Consider the following 22,583-nt stretch of genomic DNA (forward strand, 5'->3'; position numbering starts at 1 on the left):
GCTGAAGACTACAGGTTCCTCTCTCCACGTCCTGTACCTCAATAGTCCTCCTTCACATTTAGGCACAATTTTTCATTTGGTCTTTTATTCACCATCATCTGTTTTCTCTTTCCAGTAATTAGGTCCTCAGATACATTTCTCCAAGAAGGTTATGAATTCCACAGGATCCCTGGACAATGGCTCTCAGATGTCTAGTCACAATGAAATGGTCTCCTTCATCATCACCACAGTCTTCTTCGTCTTGACTATGATTTGCTTCTGTTTTTTTGTTTACTTCATCTCCATTATATTGATTGTCTATTTCACCACCCCTCAGGTCAGAGACAATTCCCGATATGTCCTCTTTGCCCACATGCTGGTCAATGACACTTTGTATCTCTTCTTGGGACTCTTCCTTGCCTTGGCTTATCAGTTTCTTTATATGCCAGTGTCCATCTGCTACTTCATCCTTACGATTACCACCGCCACCTTCAGGGTCACACCATTCAACTTGGCGACCATGGCTCTTGAGCGCTACATAGCCATTTGCTACCCACTGAGATACCTAATGTTTTGTACGGTTAAGAGATCTTATTCTGTCATCGCGGCAATGTGGCTCTTTGGGTTACTCCCCAACGCAGTCGATTTAGCCATCCTCAGCAGCTCTGTGGAGAAGAGTTTTTTCTCCCAAAAACTTCTGTGTAAGCAGGAAGGGTTAATAATCCAGCCTCTGCAGGACACCATAAGGTCCATCTACTTTATAGTAAGCTTAGTTGTAGTGGCTCTGGTCATCCTTTTTACCTACGTCAAGGTAATGTTGATTGCTCGGAAGAGTGGCTCTAGCTCATCTTCGGCCTCCAAAGCAGGGAAAACCGTCATGCTCCATGGGCTTCAGCTCCTCCTGAGCATGGTATCTTTAACTTCAACCATTACAGAGACCTATGGGGGGAATTACTTGGCCATGCTTAATTTCCTGATCTTCATGTGTGTTCCAAGGCTCCTCAGCCCTCTAATCTACGGAATCCGAGATGAAGTGTTCAGTAAATGTATTAAGAAGATGTACTCCACCATTTCAAAGGGAAAGACTGTGCAAAAAATCTGAATTTTTTTAAATAAAAAAAACTTTTAACGCGATCAGGCTTGATGGATGTTGTAATGGAAAAAATTGGGTCAAAACATAACAGATTTAGGATAAAGTTGCAAATATATGTACTCCTTTAAGCTTTGTCTTCAGTGGTTTTGTTGTAACAATATAATATTTTTTATCTTTTTAGCTTTCGACTTTTTTGTGTTTAGAGACAGCTTTGATCATGGACCTTTAATTAAAATCTACAGTAACAGAAAATATTCACCATGAGAAGGTTGGGGGAATGATTTTGTATTCCTTTGGAAGACTCCCAGGCGAGTCAATCCCTTACCCCTACCACTAGGACAGAGTGCAGTCTTTGAAATAAGTGATTGGATCGCATGTTAGGGAGGGCCAAAAAAGTTTTTAAAATGATTAAAAATTTGAATATTTTAAATATTTCCCTTTCAGTGGATTAAATATAAGATAAATTCATAAATGCACACATTAGCTTCCCTGATATTGGGATAACCATGTCCAAATGATCTCAAAATTATCTCAAATTATCTCAAAAGCTGAACCAAAAATCTAATTGCCTAATTTAACATAATTTAACATTTTTTTTCCCATTTTGTAGCATATACAGGTAGTCCCTGACTTAAGAACACCAGACTTATAGGTGACCCCTAGTCACAAACAAACCACTGTGCCCATTGTGATCGATAAAAACATCAGCTCATCATACAAAAATCACAACTTAAGCTGCGTTCCCACATGGCATTTACATTGCATTTTGAAGCACAATATAAAGGCTGTGGGGAGGAGATTGCCTGAATTGCACTTCTGATGTCACCACATGTGTCCTGTACAATACACTTGTATTCAGCAATTTGCAGATAATGCAAAAAAAATTTTTTTTTGGAACTGCACAAATAATGGGAACAAAGTACAGACGGTCCCCTATTTAAGAACACCTGACTTACAGATAACCCTTAGTTAGAACCTCTGGATTTCGGTAATTTCCTGTACTTTATCCTTAGGCTACAATAATCAGCTATAACAGTTATCACTATAACAGTTATCACAGGTGTCTACAATGAAGCTTTATTATTACTCCTGGATCTTATGACAACCCAACAGTTTTAAAGTCCAATTGTCACAGAGACCAAAAAAATTTTGCCTGGAGCTACAATTATAAAGTATACCGTTCTGACTTACATACAAATTCAACTTAAGAACAAACCTGCAGAACCTATCTTGTACTATCTGCAGACATGTAAGCTCTCTCCTTGAGGACCAACTGAAAAGATCAACTTCCCCCCCAATATTTTTAGTATTTAAAATCAATTTCATTCAAAACCATCAAACTGTGTGCTATAATGGGATATCAAAATGTGAGAAGGCCACTCAGGGGTCATGATTTTGTAAGGTACAAAAGAAAGGGCTCTCGAAATGCAAAGCGAATGTTCTTGTTGCTTAGGTCTAGGTGGTCCTGAGGTCTGAGATAGAGCTGGCTGTGTTCACGCTCTGTCTCTGGTACCAGGAATGGCAGAGGTAGAGCTGGTTATGTAAAGGCTATGTTGAAGGTATAAGACAGGGCGGAGATAGAGCTGGCTGTGTACAGGCGCTGTCTCTGGTAGAAGGAAGGGCTGAGGTAGGGCTGGCTGTGTACAGGCACTGTCTCTGGTAGAAGGAAGGGCTGAGGTAGGGCTGGCTGTGTACAGGCACTGTCTCTGGGAGCAGAAATGGCTGAGGTAGAGCTGGCTGTGTACAGACTATGGGGCAGATTTACTTACCCGGTCCGTTCGCGATCCAGCGGCGCGTTCTCTGCGGTGGATTCGGGTCCGGCCGGGATTCACTAAGGTAGTTCCTCCGCCGTCCATCAGGTGGCGCTGCTGCGCTGAAGTTCCCCGGAGGCGCGCTGGAATGCCCTGAAATTCACCGGCCTATACCTGGTGAAGGTAAGTGTAATTTTCGCGACACATTTTTTGTTTTAAATGCGGCGTTTTTTCCGAATCCGTTGGGTTTTCGTTCGGCCACTCCCCCCGATTTCCGTCGCGTGCATGCCAGCGCCGATGCGCCAGAATCCGATCGCGTGCGCCAAAATCCCGGGGCAATTCAGGTACAATCGGCGCAAATCGGAAATATTCGGGTAACGCGTCGGGAAAACGTGAATCGGGCCCTTAGTAAATGACCCCCTATGTGTCTGGTAGCAGAAAGGGCAGAGGTAGAGCTGGCTGTGTACAGACTATGTCGCTGGTAGCAGGAAGGGCTGAGGTAAAGCTGGTTGTGCACAGGCTCTGTCTCTGGTAGCAGGAAGGGCTGAGGTAGAGCTGGCTGTGTACAGGCTCTGTCTCTGGTAGCAGAACTGGCTGAGGTTGAGCTGGATGTGTACAGACTCTGTCTCTGGTAGCAGGAAGGGCTGAGGTAGAGCTGGCTATGTACAGACTTTGTCTCTGGTAGCTGGAAGGGCTGAGATAGAGCTGGCTGTGTAAGGCTCTGTCTCTGGTAGCAGGAAGGGCTGAGGTAGAGCTGGCTGTGTACAGGCTCTGTCTCTGGTAGCAGAACTGGCTGAGGTTGAGCTGGATGTGTACTAACTATGTCTCTTGTAGCAGGAAGGGCTGAGGTAGAGCTGGCTGTGTACAGGCTCTGTCTCTGGTAGCAGGAAGGGCTGAGATAGAGCTGGCTGTGTAAGGCTCTGTCTCTGGTAGCACGAAGGGCTGAGGTAGAGCTGATTGTGTACAGGCTCTGTCTCCGGTAGCAGGAATGGCTGAGATAGAGCTGGCTATGTACAGGCTCTGTCTCTGGCAGCAGGAAGGGCTGAGGTAGAGCTGGCTGTGTAAATGCTATGTCTCTGGTAGCAGGAAGGGCTGAGGTAGAGCTGGTTGTGTAAGGCTCTGTCTCTGGTAGCAGGAAGGGCTGAGGTAGAGCTGGCTGTGTACAGACTCTGTCTCTGGTAGCAGGAAGGGCTGAGGTAGAGCTGGCTATGTACAGACTTTGTCTCTGGTAGCTGGAAGGGCTGAGATAGAGCTGGCTGTGTAAGGCTCTGTCTCTGGTAGCAGGAAGGGCTGAGGTAGAGCTGGCTGTGTACAGGCTCTGTCTCTGGTAGCAGAACTGGCTGAGGTTGAGCTGGATGTGTACTAACTATGTCTCTTGTAGCAGGAAGGGCTGAGGTAGAGCTGGCTGTGTACAGGCTCTGTCTCTGGTAGCAGGAAGGGCTGAGATAGAGCTGGCTGTGTAAGGCTCTGTCTCTGGTAGCACGAAGGGCTGAGGTAGAGCTGATTGTGTACAGGCTCTGTCTCCGGTAGCAGGAATGGCTGAGATAGAGCTGGCTATGTACAGGCTCTGTCTCTGGCAGCAGGAAGGGCTGAGGTAGAGCTGGCTGTGTAAATGCTATGTCTCTGGTAGCAGGAAGGGCTGAGGTAGAGCTGGTTGTGTAAGGCTCTGTCTCTGGTAGCAGTAAGGGCTGAGGTAGAGCTGGCTGTTTACAGGCTCTGTTTCTGGTAGCAGTAAGGGCTGAGGTAGAGCTGGTTGTGTACAGGCTCTGTCTCTGGTAGCAGGAAGGGCTGAGTTAGAGCTGGTTGTATGCAGACTCTGTCTCTGGTAGCAGGAAGGGCTGATGTAGGGATGGCTGTGTACAGACTGTCTCTGGTAGAAGGAAGGGCTGATGTAGAGCTGGCTGTGTGCATGCTCTGTCTCTGGTAGCAGGAAGGGCTGAGGTAGAGCTGACTGTGTACAGACTGTCTCTAGTATCAGGAAGGGCTGAGATAGAGCTGGCTGTGTACAGGCTTTGTCTCTGGTAGCAGGAATGGCTAAGGTAGAGTTGGCTGTGTACAGGCTCTTTCTCTGGTAGCAGGAATGGCTGAGATAGAGCTGGCTGTGTAAGGCTCTGTCTCTTTTAGCAGGAAGGGCTGAGGTAGAGCTGGTTGTGTACAGACTCTGTCTCTGGTAGCAGGAAGGGCTGAGATAGAGCTGGCTGTGTACAGGCTCTGTCTCTGATAGCAGGAAGGGCTGAGATAGAGCTGGCTGTGTACAGGCTCTGTCTCTGGTAGCAGGAAGGGCTGAGATAGAGCTGCCTGTGTACAGGCTCTGTCTCTGGTAGCAGGAAGGGCTGAGATAGAGCTGGTTGTGTAAGGCTCTGTCACTGGTAGCAGGAAGGGCTGAGGTAGAGCTGGTTGTGTACAGACTCTGTCTCTGGTAGCAGGAAGGGCTGAGGTAGAGCTTGCTGTGTAAGGCTCTGTCTCTGGTAGCAGAAAGGGCTGAGATAGAGCTGGCTGTGTACAGGCTCTGTCTCTGGTAGCAGGAAGGGCTGAGATAGAGCTGGCTGTGTACAGGCTCTGTCTCTGGTAGCAGGAAGGGCTGAGATAGAGCTGGCTGTGTACAGGCTCTGTCTCTGGTAGCAGGAAGGGCTGAGATAGAGCTGGCTGTGTAAGGCTCTGTCGCTGGTAGCAGGAAGGGCTGAGGTAGAGCTGGTTGTGTACAGACTCTGTCTCTGGTAGCAGGAAGGGCTGAGGTAGAGCTGGCTGTGTAAGGCTCTGTCTCTGGTAGCAGGAAGGGCTGAGGTAGAGCTGGCTGTGTACAGACTATGGGGGTCATTTATTAAGGGCCCGATTCGCGTTTTCCCGACGTGTTACCCGAATATTTCCGTTTTGCGCCGCTTGTACTTAAATTGCCCCGGGATTTTGGCGCACGCGATCGGATTGTGGCGCATCGGCGCTGGCATGCGCGCGACGGAAATCGGGGGGCGTGGCCGAACGAAAACCCGACGTATTCGGAAAAACCGCCGCATTTAAAAACCGAAAATGTGTCGCATAAGGACCGCTTACCTTCACCTGGTCCAGCTCGGTGCATTCCGGCGCGATGAGTTTACTTTCAGCGCAGCAGCGCCACCTGGTGGACGGCGGAAGAACTACCTTATTAAATCCCGGCCGGACCCGAATCCAGAGCGGAGAAGCCGCCGCTGGAACGCGAATGGACCGGGTAAGTAAATTTGCCCCTATGTCTTTGGTAGCAGAAAGAGCTCAGATATAGCTGGCTGTGTACAGGATGTGGCTCTGGCCTGGATGTGGCTTCTTATAGCAGGAAGCTGTAGCCTAACCGATATCCCCATGTCTCTGGGGCTGGATAAAGCTCCTGCAGCCCTTCAGTAAAGGTCTTTGTTGACACTCTGTCCCCACTGCTTAGCTCTTTCAACCCTGCTATGCCACTCCTAACTTCTCAATTACCATATTTCTTGGTTTACATCTGAATTGGTCTTTCTGTAATGTTGAGAATAACTAATTCTTGAAAAAAATTACCTTTCTAAATATATGTTTATACAAAATAATTGTGTGACATATGCAAGTATTTTTTTTAATTGACCAAGAAAAGTTGTTGGCCCCCTATAAACAGAGAGCTCCTGGTCCTCCACACAAAATCTGTTAATTCTTAATGGTCCTTTAGCCCCATGTCAAATCTGTAGCATCCCCCAAACCTTCTATGTGTAATTTACAATATTACTTCTTATTAGGCCTTATGAGGCCTTTGGGTCATCTTATGCAGTAGGTCTTGGGCTAACTTCACCTTCAAGCACCTTTGTAAGTATATCTCTACCCCTAAGAGGTTGCCTATAGGATTCTTAGAATTTCAACACTTTTTGCACAGAATTCTCAATTTTCTGTCAATACTGTTAGCTAAATATCTATATAATGTACAGGAGATACCCAACTGACCACTCTGCTCTCTGTGACCTCTGGTGAAGCTCTCTGGATGTTACTTTAGTCCTGGGTTGTAATGATCAGCTGTAAGGTGTCTGTAATGAAGCTTTATTGATAATCCTTGGTCCCATTACAGCAAAAAATTTTGAAAATCCAATTGTCACTGGGACAAAAAAGAAACACTTCTAAAATATACCAGTTCCGACTTAAATACAAAATCAACTTAAGTACTGACCTAAAGAACCGATCTTATATGTAACCTGGGGAAGACCTGTATCTAAAAATGTAGGATTTGCTGATAATTTTAACCTACAACGCTTTCTCAGAGTCAAGGGCAAAGGCTTCCAAGCCAGTAAGACAAGCCACGTAGATGCAACAGGATGCATCCCTCCAAGAGGTGGGGACTTGGTTGGTTGGTCCTTTTGAGTGTGAGAACAATTTTCGATTCTCATAAGAACCATTATAAATAGCAACCAAGAAATGTGAAGTTTTTTACAAAAGTCATGGAAATGGAAACACCAGATAAACGAAGGGGTCCCTTCCTTCTACACATGTGGACACAATTGGTGGCTTAACTTAGTACTTTTTGGCACAACCTATTGAGGCAATCGCCGCAGTTAAACGATTTCTGTAACTGTCAATGAGACTTCTGCTCCTCTCAGCAGGTATTTGGGTCATGAGCAAACTATTCCCTTGTCTGGGGTTTCAGCTCCTATAGGATTTAGTTTAGGGATCATAAAAGGCCACTTCAGAAATATCCAATGTTTCCCTCTTTTCCAATATATAATAATAGCTGTGTGTTTCTGGTCATGATCCTGGTGCAAGACCCATGACCTAAGACCAAGACCAAGCTTTCCAACACTAGGCAATATAAAATCTTCTATGATGTTAACTAGAGATGAGCGAGCACTAAAATGCTCGGGTACTCGTTATTCGAGACGAACTTTTCCCGATGCTCGAGTGCTCTGTGCCGTGACAGAGTGACCGAATGAGGCTAGATAGCATCTAAAACATCCAATAATTGACCCTGACACTATAGGGGACTTTGCAGAGGCAGCGGCAGGCTAGAGAGTGTCTTGGCAACATACCCCAAATGGACTCAGGCTTAAAACCAATGGGTGGCAGAGAGGAACCAAAGGAGGTGAGCAAGAAGCGCTCAAATAATATCAGTAAATGATAAAAGTTTGCCAGTATATTTTGTGGATTACACAGCAGGGTGGCGACAAAGTTAACAAGTTTGATGAGGAAGCCATGAAAACTACCCAAATTTCTGCCTGACACAGCTCGTTTGATAAGGGGACCATGTATGGAGGCAGTGAACTAGTAGTAGATTAAAGGTGCTGCAGTTAAAACTATGTTAGTTGGATCTTGGGATGGAGCTGGCGCTCCGCTGCCAGGCGAGCTTTCGCCAATCCAAGCCCCTGTCTCTAGGCTACTCCCCAAACATCACAGTTAACATGGAAGCCATGAAAACAATCCAAAATTCTGCCTGACACAGCTCGTTTGATAAGGGGACCATGTATGGAGGCAGCTATATGGACTACTTTTGGAGGCAGCTATGGCGATGACGTGTGGAGGTAGCAATGGAGACAACGTGTGAAGGCAGCTAAAAAGACGACGTGTGGAGACTGCTATGGAGACAATTTAATTTGGATAGTGCCTGTATGTGGCAGTCCAAAAAAGTTTTCAAACCAGAGGAGCAGGTAGCTGGTCCTCCAGAAAAATTACATAGATTGAGTGCCTGTATGTGGCAGTCCAAAAAAGTTTTCAAACCAGAGGAGCAGGTAGCTGGTCTTCCAAAAAGATTAAATAAATTGAGTGCCTGTATGTGGCAGTCCAAAAAAGTTTTCAAACCAGAGGAGCAGGTAGCTGGTCCTCCAGAAAAATTACATAGATTGAGTGCCTGTATGTGGCACTCCCAAAAATTGTTTAAAACAGAGGACAGGGTAGTTGGCCCTCCAGAAAAATTAAATACATAGAGTACTATAGCCAGAGCCAGTTGGCCCTGGCAAAAAAATAGCCAGTTTCCTCTGCTTTAGTGTACAAAGAGGAGGAGAAGGAGGACAATGAGGAGGAGGAGTGCATACATTATTCAGGTTCAGCTTCTTTCACCTGGTGGAGAATGGAAATGCGGAGAAATCCAGGCTTTATTTATCTTATCGGTGATGATGCCACCAGCTGCACTGAAAACCCGCTCGGACAACACGCTAGCGGCAGGGCAGGCAAGAACCTCCAAGGCGTACAGCGCCAGTTCGTGCCACATGTCCAGCTTTGAAACCCAGTAGTTGTAGGGAGCTGTGTGATCATTTAGGACGATGGTATGGTCAGCTACGTACTCCCTCACCATCTTTCTGTAAAGATCAGCCCTACTCTGCCGAGACTGGGGACAGGTGACAGTGTCTTGCTGGGGTGACATAAAACTGGCAAAGGCCTTGTAAAGCGTACCCCTGCCAGTGCTGGACAAGCTGCCTGGTCGCCTACTCTCCCTCGCTACTTGTCCCGCAGAAGTACGCCCTCTGCCGCTAGCGCTGTCAAAAGGGAAATACTGTTTCAGCTTGTGCTCCAGGGCCTGCTGGTATTCATGCATTCTCACACTCCTTTCCTCTCCAGGGATGAGAGTGGAAAGATTTTGCTTGTACCGTGGGTCCAGGAGAGTGAATACCCAGTAATCGGTGCTGGAATAAATTATTTGAACGCGAGGGTCACGGGATAGGCAGCCTAGCATGAAATCTGCCATATGCGCCAGAGTCCCAACGCACAAGAATTCACTCCCCTCACTGGCCTGACTGTCCATTTCCTCCTCCTCCAACTCCTCTTCTTCTGCCCATACACGCTGAACACTGAAGGACTGAACAATGGTCCCCTCTTCTGTCTCGCCAACATTCTCCTCCTCTTCCTCCTCATCCTCCTCCACCTCCTCCGATATGCGCTGAGAAACAGACCTAAGGGTGCTTTGTCTATCAACAAGGGAATCTTCTTCCCCCGTCTCTTGTGACGAGCGCAAAGCTTCCGACTTCATGCTGACCAGAGAGTTTTTCAACAGGCCAAGCAGCGGGATGGTGAGGCTGATGATGGCATCACCACTGACCATCTGTGTTGACTCCTCAAAGTTACTCAGCACCTGACAGATATCAGACATCCACGTCCACTCCTCATTGTAGACTTGAGGAAGCTGACTGACCTGACTACCAGTTCTGGTGGAAGTTGACATCTGGCAGTCTACAATCGCTCTGCACTGCTGGTAAACTCTGGATAACATGGTTAGTGTTGAATTCCACCTCGTGGGCACGTCGCACAACAGTCGGTGAGCGGGCAGTTGGAGGCGGCGCTGCGCTGCCCTGAGAGTGGCAGCATCTGTGCTGGACTTCCTGAAATGCGCACAGATGCGGCGCACCTTCGTGAGCAAATCAGACAGATTGGGGTATGTCTTGAGGAAACGCTGAACTATCAGATTTAACACATGGGCCAGGCATGGCACATGTGTCAGTCTGCCGAGTTGCAGAGCTGCCACCAACGGCCGTTGTCACACACAACCATGCCTGGCTTCAGGTTCAGCGGTGCCAGCCACAGATCAGTCTGCGCCGTGATGCCCTGTAATAACTCTTGGGCGGTGTGCCTTTTATCGCCTAGGCTCAGCAGTTTGAGCACCGCCTGCTGTCGCTTAGCGATGGCACTGCTGCTGTGCCTAGAGCTACCGACTGATGGCGCCATGCCCACGGATGGTAATTAGGCCTTTGAGACCTGGACCGAGGTAGGCCCCGCAATCCTCGGCGTCGGCAGTATATGACCAGCCCCAGGGTCAGACTCGGTCCCAGCCTCCACCAAGTTAACCCAATGTGCCGTCAGCGATATATAGTGGCCCTGCCCGGCAGCACTCGTCCACGTGTCCGTGGTCAGGTGGACCTTGTCAGAAACGGCGTTGGTCAGGGCACGGATGATGTTCGCTGACACGTGCTTGTGCAGGGCTGGGACGGCACATCGGGAAAAGTAGTGGCGGCTGGGGACCGAATACCGAGGGGCGGCCGCCGCCATGAGGTTTCGAAAGGCCTCGGTCTCTACCAGCCTATAGGGCAGCATCTCCAGGCTAAGCAACTTGGAGATGTGGACGTTGAGGGCTTGGGCGTGTGGGTGGGTTGCGCTATACCTCCTTTTGCGCTCCAGCGTCTGGGGTATGGAGAGCTGAACGCTAGTGGATGCTGTGGAGGATCGTGGAGGCGAAGATGGGGTTTTCGCACGGGAGGTGTTTGGGCCGGGGTCCTGGGCAGGGGGCTGACTAGCAGATGACACAGGGGAAGGAGCAGTGGTGTGCCCGGCCGGAGGTGAACGGGCTTGGTGCCATTGAGTGGGGTGTTTAGCATTCAGATGCCTGCGCATACTGGTGGTAGTTAAGCTAGTAGTGGTGGAACCCCTGCTGATCCTGGTTTGGCAAAGGTTGCACACCACAGTCCGTCGGTCATCCGGTGTTTCTTTAAAGAAGCTCCAGACTTCTGAAAATCTAGCCCTCGCCACGGGAGCTTGACTACGGGCAACATTTGGCGCTGATGCACCAGCTCTGGCCCTGCCTCTTCGTCTGGCCCCACCACTGCCTCTTCCAACCTGTTCTGCTATAGGACTCGCCTCCGTCTCAGAAGCACTGTGTTCACCCGGCCTCTCAACCCAGCTTGGGTCTGTCACCTCATCATCCTCCGATCCCTCAGTCTGCTCCCCCCTCGGACTTCCTGCCCTGACAACAACTTCACCACTGTCTGACAACCGTGTCTCCTCATCGTCCGACACCTCTTTACACACTTCTTCCACTACGTGAATAATGTCATCATCACCCACAGACTGCGACTGGTGGAAAACCTGGGCATCGGAAAATAGCTCAGCAGCAGCAGGACAAGTGGTTTGTGACTGTGGGAAGGGTCCAGAAAACAGTTCCTCAGAGTATGCCGGTTCAAATGCCAAATTTTGGTGGGAGGGGGCAGACTGGGGGGAAGGAGGCTGAGGTGGAGGAGCTGGAGGAGTGCAGATTTCGGTGACATGGGTGGACTGCGTGGAAGACTGACTGGTGGACAAATGGCTAGAAGCATTGTCCGCAATCCACGACATCACCTCTTCGCACCGTTCTGGCCTCAACAGTGCACCTCTGCGGCGTTCCCCTGCTCCCCCATCAGCAGGTGGTATCTCACCCCGCCCAGGACCACGGCCTCTGACCCCTGCAGTAGTTGGACGCCCACCTCCCCGCCCTCGGGTTAAACATTTTCCAAATTAAAGTGTAAACTTGAAAAAAAAAAAAAATTGTGTTTATTTTTTTTTATTTTTTTTATTTTTTTTTAACAAAACGATGCTATCCTATTGCTATGGCTAGTTTCTAACCTACACTGACAGCACACAACTGGATTTTGTGCTTTGCAAGATGAGTTTGAGCTATAAAATGAAATACAGCTAAAAAAAAAATCAGCAGACTGTGCCTAATTCTACTCAAACCCCTAATAAATTGTCCCACTTCGGTGTTTGAGGTGGATATGCGTGTCACTAAGAGCTAAACACAACGGTCGCAAGTCTCCCAGCAAATTCCTCACAGTATGGTACTAGGTGCACTACTAGTGCCAGCAAGCCCAGCCACAAGCAAACAAACAAAAAAAAAGTATAACGCTATTGTAGCCCTAAGAAGGGCTGTTGGGTTCTTGGAGAATCACTCCTGCCTAACAGTAAGCTAATAGAACACCCTAACGCTTTCCCTGACCAGCAGCAGCTCTCTCCCTAGCGGCATACAGACACAGAATGATCCGAGCAGCGCGGGCAGCGGCTAGTCTATCCCAGGGTCACCTGATCTGGCCAGCCAACCACTGCTATCGACGTGTAAGGGTACCACGCCATGCTGGGTGGAGTGCAGAGTCTCCTGGCTTGTGATTGGCTCTGTTTCTGGCCGCCAAAAAGCAAAACGGCAGGAGATGACATTTTCTCGAGCGGGCGAAGTATTCGTCCGAGCAACGAGCAGTTTCGAGTACGCTAATGCTCGAACGAGCATCAAGCTCGGACGAGTATGTTCGCTCATCTCTAATGTTAACCCCTTAACGACATGCACCGTTATAGAATGGTGTGGGCTGAGCCCTCATCAGTGAACAGTGTCCTATATAATGACCATTTGAGACTGTAATATACTTTTTCAAACTTTACTTCGTTATCATATATACAAGTATTTACATATATTTCATTTCATCTTTTGTATTCAATACATTTTCATGACATGCAATATGTTTTTGTTTGCGGCTAGTAAGGATAGATGGTAATGTGAGTGTGCTAACATATGGAGATGTCAGGAGGTTCCCCTCTCTTGGCGTTCGGCGGTGTCTTCACACTACTCACTTGTTCAAAGACCCCAGGGCTGAGCCATAACTCTAACTGTTGGACAGCGTGGTATCGTCCACCTGTTGTGACGTTTCGAGGGACACGCCCTCTTCCTCAGACTGAGCTGAGCCCTCTCCATAGACAGTAAGTCTTTGCTGCATATTGCAGGGTGTTATCCCGCAGATCGCCACTGGAAAAGCTGCCGGTGGCTGATGGCGGCAATGCCATCTTGGTGATGATCGTCGCTCCCCGTAACATCATCAGGGAGTGGCGATGACCCAAGGCTGTCTCATTTTAAGCATTTCACTGCAATTTGCGATTTGCACATAGTAATGAATTAGGAAGACAATCCCCATATACTGCCATACTGTAGTATGGCTGTATATGGTAGGATCAATTAGACAATCTAGCGTTAAAGTACCCTAGGGTGTCTTAAAAAGTGTAAAAGCACAAAATAAAATAAGTTTAAAAAAAAAAATTATAATAAAAAAATTCAAATCACTATAACTGATATAAATATAAATAAACAGTAAAAAATTCTAAACACATTGGGGGTCATTTACTAAGGGCCCGATTCGCGTTTTCCCGACGTGTTACCCGAATATTTCCGATTTGCGCCGATTGTACCTGAATTGCCCCAGGATTTTGGCGCACGCGATCGGATTGTGGCGCATCGGCGCTGGCATGCACGCGACGGAAATCGGGGGCGTGGCCGAACGAAAACCCGACGGATTCGGAAAAACCGCCGCATTTAATAACCGAAAATGTGTCGCTTGGGAAGCGCTTACCTTCACCTGGTCCAGCTCGGTGTATTCCGGCGCGTTCGGATGCTTTTCAGCGCAGCAGCGCCACCTGGTGGACGGCGGAGGAACTACCTTCATAAATCCCGTCCGAACCCGAATCCTGTTCAGAGAACGCGCCGCTGGATCGCGAATGGGCCGGGTAAGTAAATCTGCCCCATTAGGTATTGCCTCGTCTCAAAATGCCCGATCTATCAAAATATAGCACCCAAAGTTGAAAATGACACTTTTTTTCAGCATTTTGAAAAATCTAAAAAATTTTGTAAAAAGTGAACAAAAGATCGTACAGTGCTAAAAATGGTAGCATTGAAACATCATCAAAAGTCACAAAAAATGACACCATGTACAACAAAGTATGAAAAAGTTATTAGCGCCAGAAGATGGCAAAATTCCCCAAAAAATTTTGTACAGGAGGTTTTCATTTTTGTAAATCGCACAAACCAAAACAGTAAAGTAGACCTGTTACTTGGGTTGCACAGTGAAAGCTGTAAAATCCAAGCCCACAAGAAAATGGCACGCTCAGTCCGAATCACTCGGATTGTCCGGCAGCACGCCCCCTAGATTGTGTCACATGAAGGCCAGTGCAGCTATGCCAAAAAAGGATTGTGTGCGACACAATCCCAGCGTGGATACTTCTTAAATACCTGTGCAAGCCCTAAAATCCCTGAAAAAGGTGCACAGTCCGAAGAAAGTGAACAGTGTGACCCTTAGTAAATGAGCCCCATTATTTTTATCGACACCCCATGCAGGTTATCATGTACACAACATTGGACCATGTGCAGGAGAATGTGCCCAGGATTTTATAGTCCTCTTGTGTGTTGAGGATGTGGACTATGCTTGATGATAGTGGAAAGGTCTACTTTAAGGTTTTGGTTTTGTGCTGATTAATTTCATATCTCATTGAGGTTCCCAGGTCCATCATTCTGCTACAATGGATTTTCGGTGTCACAACAGTGAAATGGATAATCTAAGACAGTGATGGCAAACCTTTTAGACGCCAAGTGCCCAAACTACAACCAAAACCCATGTGTTTTTCGCAAAGTGCCGATGCGACAATTTAAGCAGTAGCTAATTACTCCTTGCTCTGTCACAGGTTTAAATTGTAATAGCACCCGAGGACACCAATACAGTAGAAAGAAGGAGAAGAAGTTTGGATCATCATTGTAGCTTCCTTCCAGGGTCCTCGGCTGCCTGGGAGTACAAGAGGCCTTGAGTCCTGTCTGGCGAACTATGCACTGGGGTGAAGGCGCAGGTGCCCATAGAGAGGGCTATGAGTGCCACCTCTGGCACCAGTGCCATAGGTTCGCTACCACTGATCTAAGACATAATCCAATAGATGCCCCAGAAGAAGCCTGAAGAGGCGAAACCTGAGGTCGGGCGAGGTTATCCCTCCCTACACCTGAGCGATCTACGTGGTGTTGTATACCTCTTCTCATGTAGGAATCCCAACTGGAGTGTGACACGGAGTGTTGGAAGCCAGGGTGGACCTTGGGTGGGAGGATCAGTGATAAAAAGATCGCTTACGGGTTGTCTATTCTCGATTATGGCGGAGTGGTGAAAACGATATTCAACCAATTGGAACTGTTTCTTTCTAACAAAGGAGAGCATTGGAATTTTTTTTAGTTTTTTCTGCTTTATAATCCAATAGTGCATGAAAAGGGATCTCAATACCCATGAAAGGGTGAAAAGTTTTCTTTTGCAGGTGGATCCTCAGGTTGTGGTCCCTCTAATAGTCATTGGGTGGTGGCAGTAGTAATATTACGAGTAGTGTACCAACGAAAGCATTTATGGACTATCAATTGGGATCGACTGGTTTGTAACTGGACATAGTCCGAAACATGTCCAAGTTTCAAGGTGAGCTGTTAAAAAGGTACTACACCCTGATAATGGAGGTGGTACCAAAGAGGGGCATACAGCAATGGAGTTAAAACTTCAAACAGAAGGAAAAGATTGAGTTCCTTGATAAACAGGGCATCCAGACTGATGCCGTGCAACCGGAGCAGATTAGAAAGAACCATACAGAACCCTATAAAACGGCAATACAATGAACAAAAACTGTTCCTGCGGCATGGGTTCATGCTGGACAGAACCTGTAATGGAAGATTTAATGAAGACCAAGGCCAAATCTGAAGGTCCTTGTGGGTGCCAGACCAGGCAGGAACAAAGGAGTATGTGTCAAAGGGAGGATAGGTAAATGTTCCCTAAAGAATACTTTAGGGAATCACAACTTCTGAGGGAATTTTTAGGGTCGGTAACAAGGGGACGAGACAGGGATGAGGTCCACAAAATGGAGTCTATTTGACCAAAGCTTCTTAAAGGGGTTGTCCGAGAGTTCTGGGAAAAAAACTAAAGGTGGCCGGGAGAGAGCTGCTTAAAAAAATAAAGTCCTACTTACCTTCTGGTGCCCTCCGGTATCCAGCGCTGCTGTCACATGGCTGCCGGAGCAGCGCAGGACTCAGCTTCCGGCCGGCCGTGGCCGGGCACGCTTGCTCGTCCCTATTCACGGCATTGTGTATGGGGGTCGGAAGGTTGTCGGGTCCGGCCGGAAGCTGAGTCCTGCGCTGCTCTGGCGGCCATGTTTGTTTACATGGCACCCAGACCGGAGTGACAGCAGAGCTGGATACCGGAGGGCACCGGAAGGTAAGTAGGACTTTATTTTTTTAAGCAGCCCCCTCCCTGCCACCTTTATTTTTTTTTCAAAACTCGGTCAACCCCTTTAAACAACTTCTAAAGGAAGTCATGGAGGGAGGTCCTGTTTCGAGTAGAACAAAACCAATTCGGCAACCCTGGTCGCTTCATAGTATTTTAGTATTATATGATAATCATATCAGTGGATCCTTTGTCATCAGACATATTTTTTACGAGTTTTACAATTAATTTTACTGCAAATATTGTGTGTGACTTGCAGTTCACTTCCATTGTTTATAGGCATCATATCTACAGACGTAAAAGTCAGGGGACGGTCAAGACAGCCATGGTCCCTGGGTTGTATGAATATTATTGCCCCTAAAATCCTGGAATACACTTCCTACATCTGGTACCAGAATCAGGAATGGATGATGCGTTCCTTCTGTTTGCTTTCGATCTGTGGTTTCAGGACCCTTGGAGGATCTTCCAAGGTCCTGAAATGGCTCTTATGTACATGTGTATTGGAACTGATGTACGAAGAGTTCATGGGTGAAGGCCCTTCTCAGTATAAACTTTGGTTGTTGGTTTGAATGGTCATGGGCCCCATAGAAGGCTTGGGCCCTGGGCTACCGCCCAAACTACCTATATCATAATCCACTACTGAGTGAAGGTGCCTTAGGTCACCCTGTAAAGTAACAAGTCATGGCTTGGTCTGAAGAATTTAATTACAGACTCAGCATTGTTAGTCATAGTGTATGATGTAAATTATCTTTTCGTTCATCAACTTGAGTACAGGGTGATCCGTGAGGGTCGGTCACCACTGGGAGGCCATTAGGGTCTGCATTAATAACACAGCAATAGACTAAGACAAAGAACTCATCTAATTAACTGCTTAATTACTGAGCTGTCACTCACACTTATAGACGGTGCATCACACAAGACTGCCCCAGAGCTTCCAGCGCCCCCTGGGGATTGTAACTGGAATATTATATATATGGATTATTCCAGGATAGTCCAGGCATTCATGCCACCCACTGGTAGGTCCAACACCAATGATGTAGCCGCAGAAGATAAACCAGGAAAGCCATAACTTCAAGGATCTAACCCCCTGCCCATCGTGGAGTGGGCTCCAAGCTGCTGCGTACACTTCACTAGTATGTATAGCTATTTCCATTTTTCATGATTCTGCCACAGGTTATATCCAAAAGCTAAACCTTTGTCACATTTCAACTGTATTGATACATTAATTTGTACTTCATACATTAAATTCAAGCATAGTTTTTTGAATCAATGAGCAAAATGTGGTATTTTTTTGTCATCCCATGAAAAAAAATATACAGAAAAATAAATGTACCACAGAAAATACAACTCTTCCTGCAAAAAACAAGGCCTTTTACATAAATATAACAGAAAGTTAATAAAATAATATATTTTTATTATATTTTACTTAAAATGCTGATATTTTTAAGTCTGATGGGAGCATTAAAAAAAAATTATGTACAGGACACCACCCACCCTAAGGCCAGCCCTTGGTGTGAAAATATTCTAGGGGTTTTTATGTCTATATCGCATGAAGTCTATATAGATTATGCCAACATAGTATAGTGTGCAATTCATTGTATAATTCCCTTCTACAATTTACTTTTACAAACAACTGAGACCAACACAGGGTCAGCTCCAGGTATCAGTAGGCCACTGGGCGACAGAGCCTCAGCGGGGCCCTTTCCAGGAAACTCACGTGGCAGCATTAAAAATTCAGGAACTAAAACAGTCTCCTGTTCCCTAAAATATTCCCTAGTTTATCATCCCAAACAGCCCCCTATGAATTCATTGGAAACACACACAGCCTTATGTGGGCCCCCCAGCAGCTCTTGGCCCTGGCACTTGTATACCCTCTGTTAACACCGGCCCTGGACCCATAAATTTCCAACCACTTTTTCTTCATCACATTTTTTTCATATTAAATTTAATGAGGGGTTTCCTTTTTTTTTCTTTTTAATACTTTTACTGTTTGTGCTATTACAAGTGCATCTTTTTTCGATATCACTGTATATAAATGTCAGATATAAATGTCAGATACATATAGAGAAAGAGTCCTCATCTGCAAGGAAAGTGGTCGATAGAACAAGAACGATGGGGGTCTAAAGATGACCACTTGATGCAACCCTAAAGATTGTGTGACATCTTTAGGGTTGGATAGACCCAGCAGAGCACCAGAGGTTCCTCTACTGGATACAGACACATAATAATGGACCCCAAGGGACCCCAACAAAAGACAAACCCATTTTGAAGGTGACTGGAGCGATCACTTTCATCTATTGAATGATATATTCTACATGACCTTAAGCTTCTCACCATCTGTGATCACTGTACCCCTGTCTGACCTTGGAAGTCTTTCTCGTCTGCACCTACCTCATTTGATTCCTTTTCTGATGACAAAACTGGTGCCTGCCCATAAGTGGACTTAGCTAAGGGATAGCCAGGTAAAAGTATGCCATGTGTCCATCCCATCCTAAGGTACAAGTTTTCAATGTCCCAGTAGGCATTGGAATAAATTAATTATCCATCAATTTGCCAATTTTTTTTACCATCCCATAGGCTCAAAGGTTATTTTAGCCTATTGTGCCTTAAATATGTTATAGTGCCTAAGTCAAATGTTTTCTAATTTCCTAGATTCTTGATAAAAGTTAGTTGTGACATCCATGCTAATTCAAGTATGGAATCTGCTGCTCCTGTCATGTGGTGCTTGCCAGTATGGGTGCTTAGGGGGCAACCAGGTCTTGGTCCCTACCGGTGCTGTGCTGTGGCGGCGGTGGAAGCCATGTGATGCCGCACACAATACCATAGGGACCCACTACAACGAGGTAACCGTGAAGTTGTTAGTGGGCTTATACAATTTGATCAAAATGTAACTAAGAACCTGGAGTTGGTTGTATAATGTAGCCTAGCGGCAGTAGATCGTTGTGTGATGTGTGGATGTGCGGTCCAGTTCTTTTTCTCTCCCCATGTTTGTTAATTCAAACTTAAGCGCCATCCTCTGTCTGTGGATTGTGGATGCATTGATAAGTGTTATTTGGTTTCATTCTGTCATTACTAGTTTGTGCACTGATTTATTCCTTCCCAGTTGTCTTAATTAATTTCAATCATACCCATATCTCTCCTGTGAAATCTGCTCTGGGTTGCAAACAGTTAGTTGAGATGGGCAGAATCTTTTTCTCATACTCATACTTCATCCCTGTTTAATTGCCCTGTTTGGACGGCAGAGAACTGATCCAATTTTCTTCTGGATCAGGGCTCTGACATCACATAAAAGGTTTGCATCCTGTTTCCCCTGTTCATGCTATAAATCTAATTTGTTACTTGCTGGAATTTATCTTGGCTTTTTAAGTTTGGATTTCTTGACCCATACCTTTGTTTTGACTAGCCCATTGCCTTTAGATTTTATACTGCAGTGTCCACTTGGCTCTTATCCGTATTTTGTTGATAACTCTTAGGTGTTTGTTTTGTCTTGCCTTTGTCTCCGTGTTTGTATTTTGTTGCAGGAACTTAAACCAGTTGTCAGCTACAACTTAGCTTAGTCTGGGTAAATAGGTAGGGACAGCTTGAAAGGGAGTTTTGGCCTTAGAACTCACTGTCCTTGTCAGTCCTTCCAGGCAATATAGGCCTTTCCCTTACATCAGAATAAAAGTAGTCTTCTTATAATAACTAAGACTCCAGAAGTAGTAACCTGTGGTCTCCGGTAGTAAAGTCCACATTCCCATACAATGTCCTCAGAAGTAAAACTATGACAAATCAGTATATCATGCAGCTTTTAAAGGGCGTCTACCACCAGAGGGGCTCCAGGATCCATTAACACCTATGGAGAAGGAGCACCTCAGATATACAGTCCGTCATCTTGGTGGTAGATGCCCTTATGCAAAGGACTACCTCACCATACATCTGAGCTGCCATATTATGAGACAACCCTTCAGTTCCTTAACCCCTGTTGGTCGACATTCTTTTCCGCTTACTTTAGTTCATAACTTGTAGATGTTGCAGTCAACATATGCATCATAACTCTATATGTTCTCTGTTTTTCAGGACTCTCCTGGATTTTTCCACAATGATGGTGAATTCAACATTACTGTACAACAATGTCACCCAGGTGTCCATCTTTACCTCTAAAACAAATGAAATTCTAAGATTAGTCTTTTTTCTCTTTATATTTCTCTTTTTATGCATTTTCATGTATTTTATGACAGTTCTACTCATAGTCTACTTCACCACCCCTCATGTACGAGACAATTCGCGCTATATTCTCTTCGTGCACATGCTCATCAATGACACGTTGTACCTCATCTTGACTGTCTTCCTTTCATTGGCCTTTCAGTTCAACTTGTATATCCAAGTGCCGGTGTGTTATTTCCTCCTCACCCTAGCCACCAGTAGTTTTAAGGTCATCCCATACAACCTGGCGGCCATGGCTTTGGAGAGGTACATAGCAATTTGCTTTCCTCTTCAACATGCAATTTTTTGTACCGCTCAGAGGACATACGCAACTATAATGATTATGTGGCTCATTGGTCTAATCCCAGGTGTCGCGGACTTTGCTGTCTTCAGCCATTTTGTTCAGACGGATTTTTTCTCTCGCAAACTGATCTGCAAACAAGAAGGACTCTTAATTCAGCCTGTGCAGAACACCTTGAGATCTTCCACCTACATTAGCACTATATTTCTGGTGGCTTTCATCATACTGTTCACCTACATCAAGGTCATGTTGGTGGCTCGGAAAAGTGGTTCTGGTAAATCATCTGCCTCCAGAGCAGGAAGAACCCTTATACTTCACTCATTTCAACTCATATTATGTATGATGTCTCTAACCTCTTCGTTTACAGAGTCTTATCGTGGAGATTATGTTATGATTGTGACCATGGTCAACTTTCTGTTGTTCATGTGTTTTCCAAGGCTCCTCAGCCCTCTTATCTATGGCATCAGGGATGAGGTGTTTAACAAATGCATCAAAAAGATGTATTCAAAAAACCTTTAACCTTCCCGTTTCATCAGAGGTCACCCATTGTTCATCATGACCGTGAAAACAAAGTCAAGAAGCTTAGAGATTGGATTCCTATAAATGATGCATTGGTTTACTTCTTTGGTTACACTGATGAGGGTATTTGTGTGATCTTGAGAATTAAATTCATGAAATAATGATCCTTATATATCTGTCTGGGCTCAAGGGGGAACAGGAAGTGAGAGACATGACACAACAATCAGTTACAACCCTGAAAGTCTAGGGTGTTCCTAGGGTGGGTTGTAGCTGGAACTTCCTCATAGTATCATAGTATATAAGGCTGGAAAAAGACGCAAGTTCATCAAGTCCAACCTTTAAGAATTAAATAAATGTTTTATCCCCATAACCCGTGATATTTTTTCTCTCCAGAAAGTCATCCAGGCCTCTCTTGAACATGTACATAGAGTCCACCATAACAACCTCCTGCGGCAGAGAGTTCCCCAGTCTCACTGCTCGTACAGTAAAGAACCTTTGTCTATGGTGATGATAGAACCTCCTCTCCTCTAGGCGTAGAGGATGCCCCCTTGTCCTGGTCACAGGCCTAGGTATAAAAAGATCTTTGGAGAGATCCTTGTACTGTCCGTTCAGGTATTTGTACATTGTAATGAGGTCTCCCCTCAGTCGTCTTTTTTCTAAACTGAATAATCCCAAATTTTTTAATCTGTCAGTGTATTCTAGTTCCCCCATTCCCCTAATAATCCTGGTTGCTCTCCTCTGCACCCGTTCCAGCTCTACTATATCCTTTTTATACACTGGTGCCCAAAACTGTACACAATATTCCATGTGTGGTCTGACAAGGGATTTGTATAAGGGCAAAACTATGTCTTTATCATGAGAATCTATTCCTCTTTTGATACATCCCATAATTTTATTTGCTTTAGCAGCAGTCGCCTGGCTCTGGTCACTAAAATTAAGTTTACCATCCACTAATACCCCCAAGTCCTTTTCAGCTCCAGTTTAACCAAGTAATTGACTGTTTAGAACATAATTATACTTTTTGTTTCCATGGCCCAAGTGCATAACTTTACATT

At 45.9% G+C, this 22,583-nt stretch overlaps 2 protein-coding genes across 2 annotated transcripts; both read left to right on the plus strand.

Moving 5' to 3' along the window:
• The first annotated feature begins 118 nt into the window (after positions 1 to 118).
• LOC140117015 (odorant receptor 131-2-like) lies at positions 119 to 1,081 on the plus strand. Its single transcript, XM_072133446.1, has one exon. It carries the CDS (start codon positions 152 to 154, stop codon positions 1,079 to 1,081), a length of 930 nt encoding a protein of 309 aa, XP_071989547.1. The 5' UTR covers positions 119 to 151.
• A 14,861-nt stretch (positions 1,082 to 15,942) lies between these two features.
• LOC140117016 (odorant receptor 131-2-like) lies at positions 15,943 to 21,528 on the plus strand. The gene is made up of 2 exons (XM_072133447.1): positions 15,943 to 16,064; positions 20,583 to 21,528. Exons 1-2 carry the CDS (start codon positions 15,943 to 15,945, stop codon positions 21,526 to 21,528), a joined length of 1,068 nt encoding a protein of 355 aa, XP_071989548.1.
• Positions 21,529 to 22,583: the final 1,055 nt, after the last annotated feature.

Source organism: Engystomops pustulosus, chromosome 2 (assembly GCF_040894005.1).
Source record: "Engystomops pustulosus chromosome 2, aEngPut4.maternal, whole genome shotgun sequence".
Classification (NCBI taxonomy): domain Eukaryota; kingdom Metazoa; phylum Chordata; class Amphibia; order Anura; family Leptodactylidae; genus Engystomops; species Engystomops pustulosus.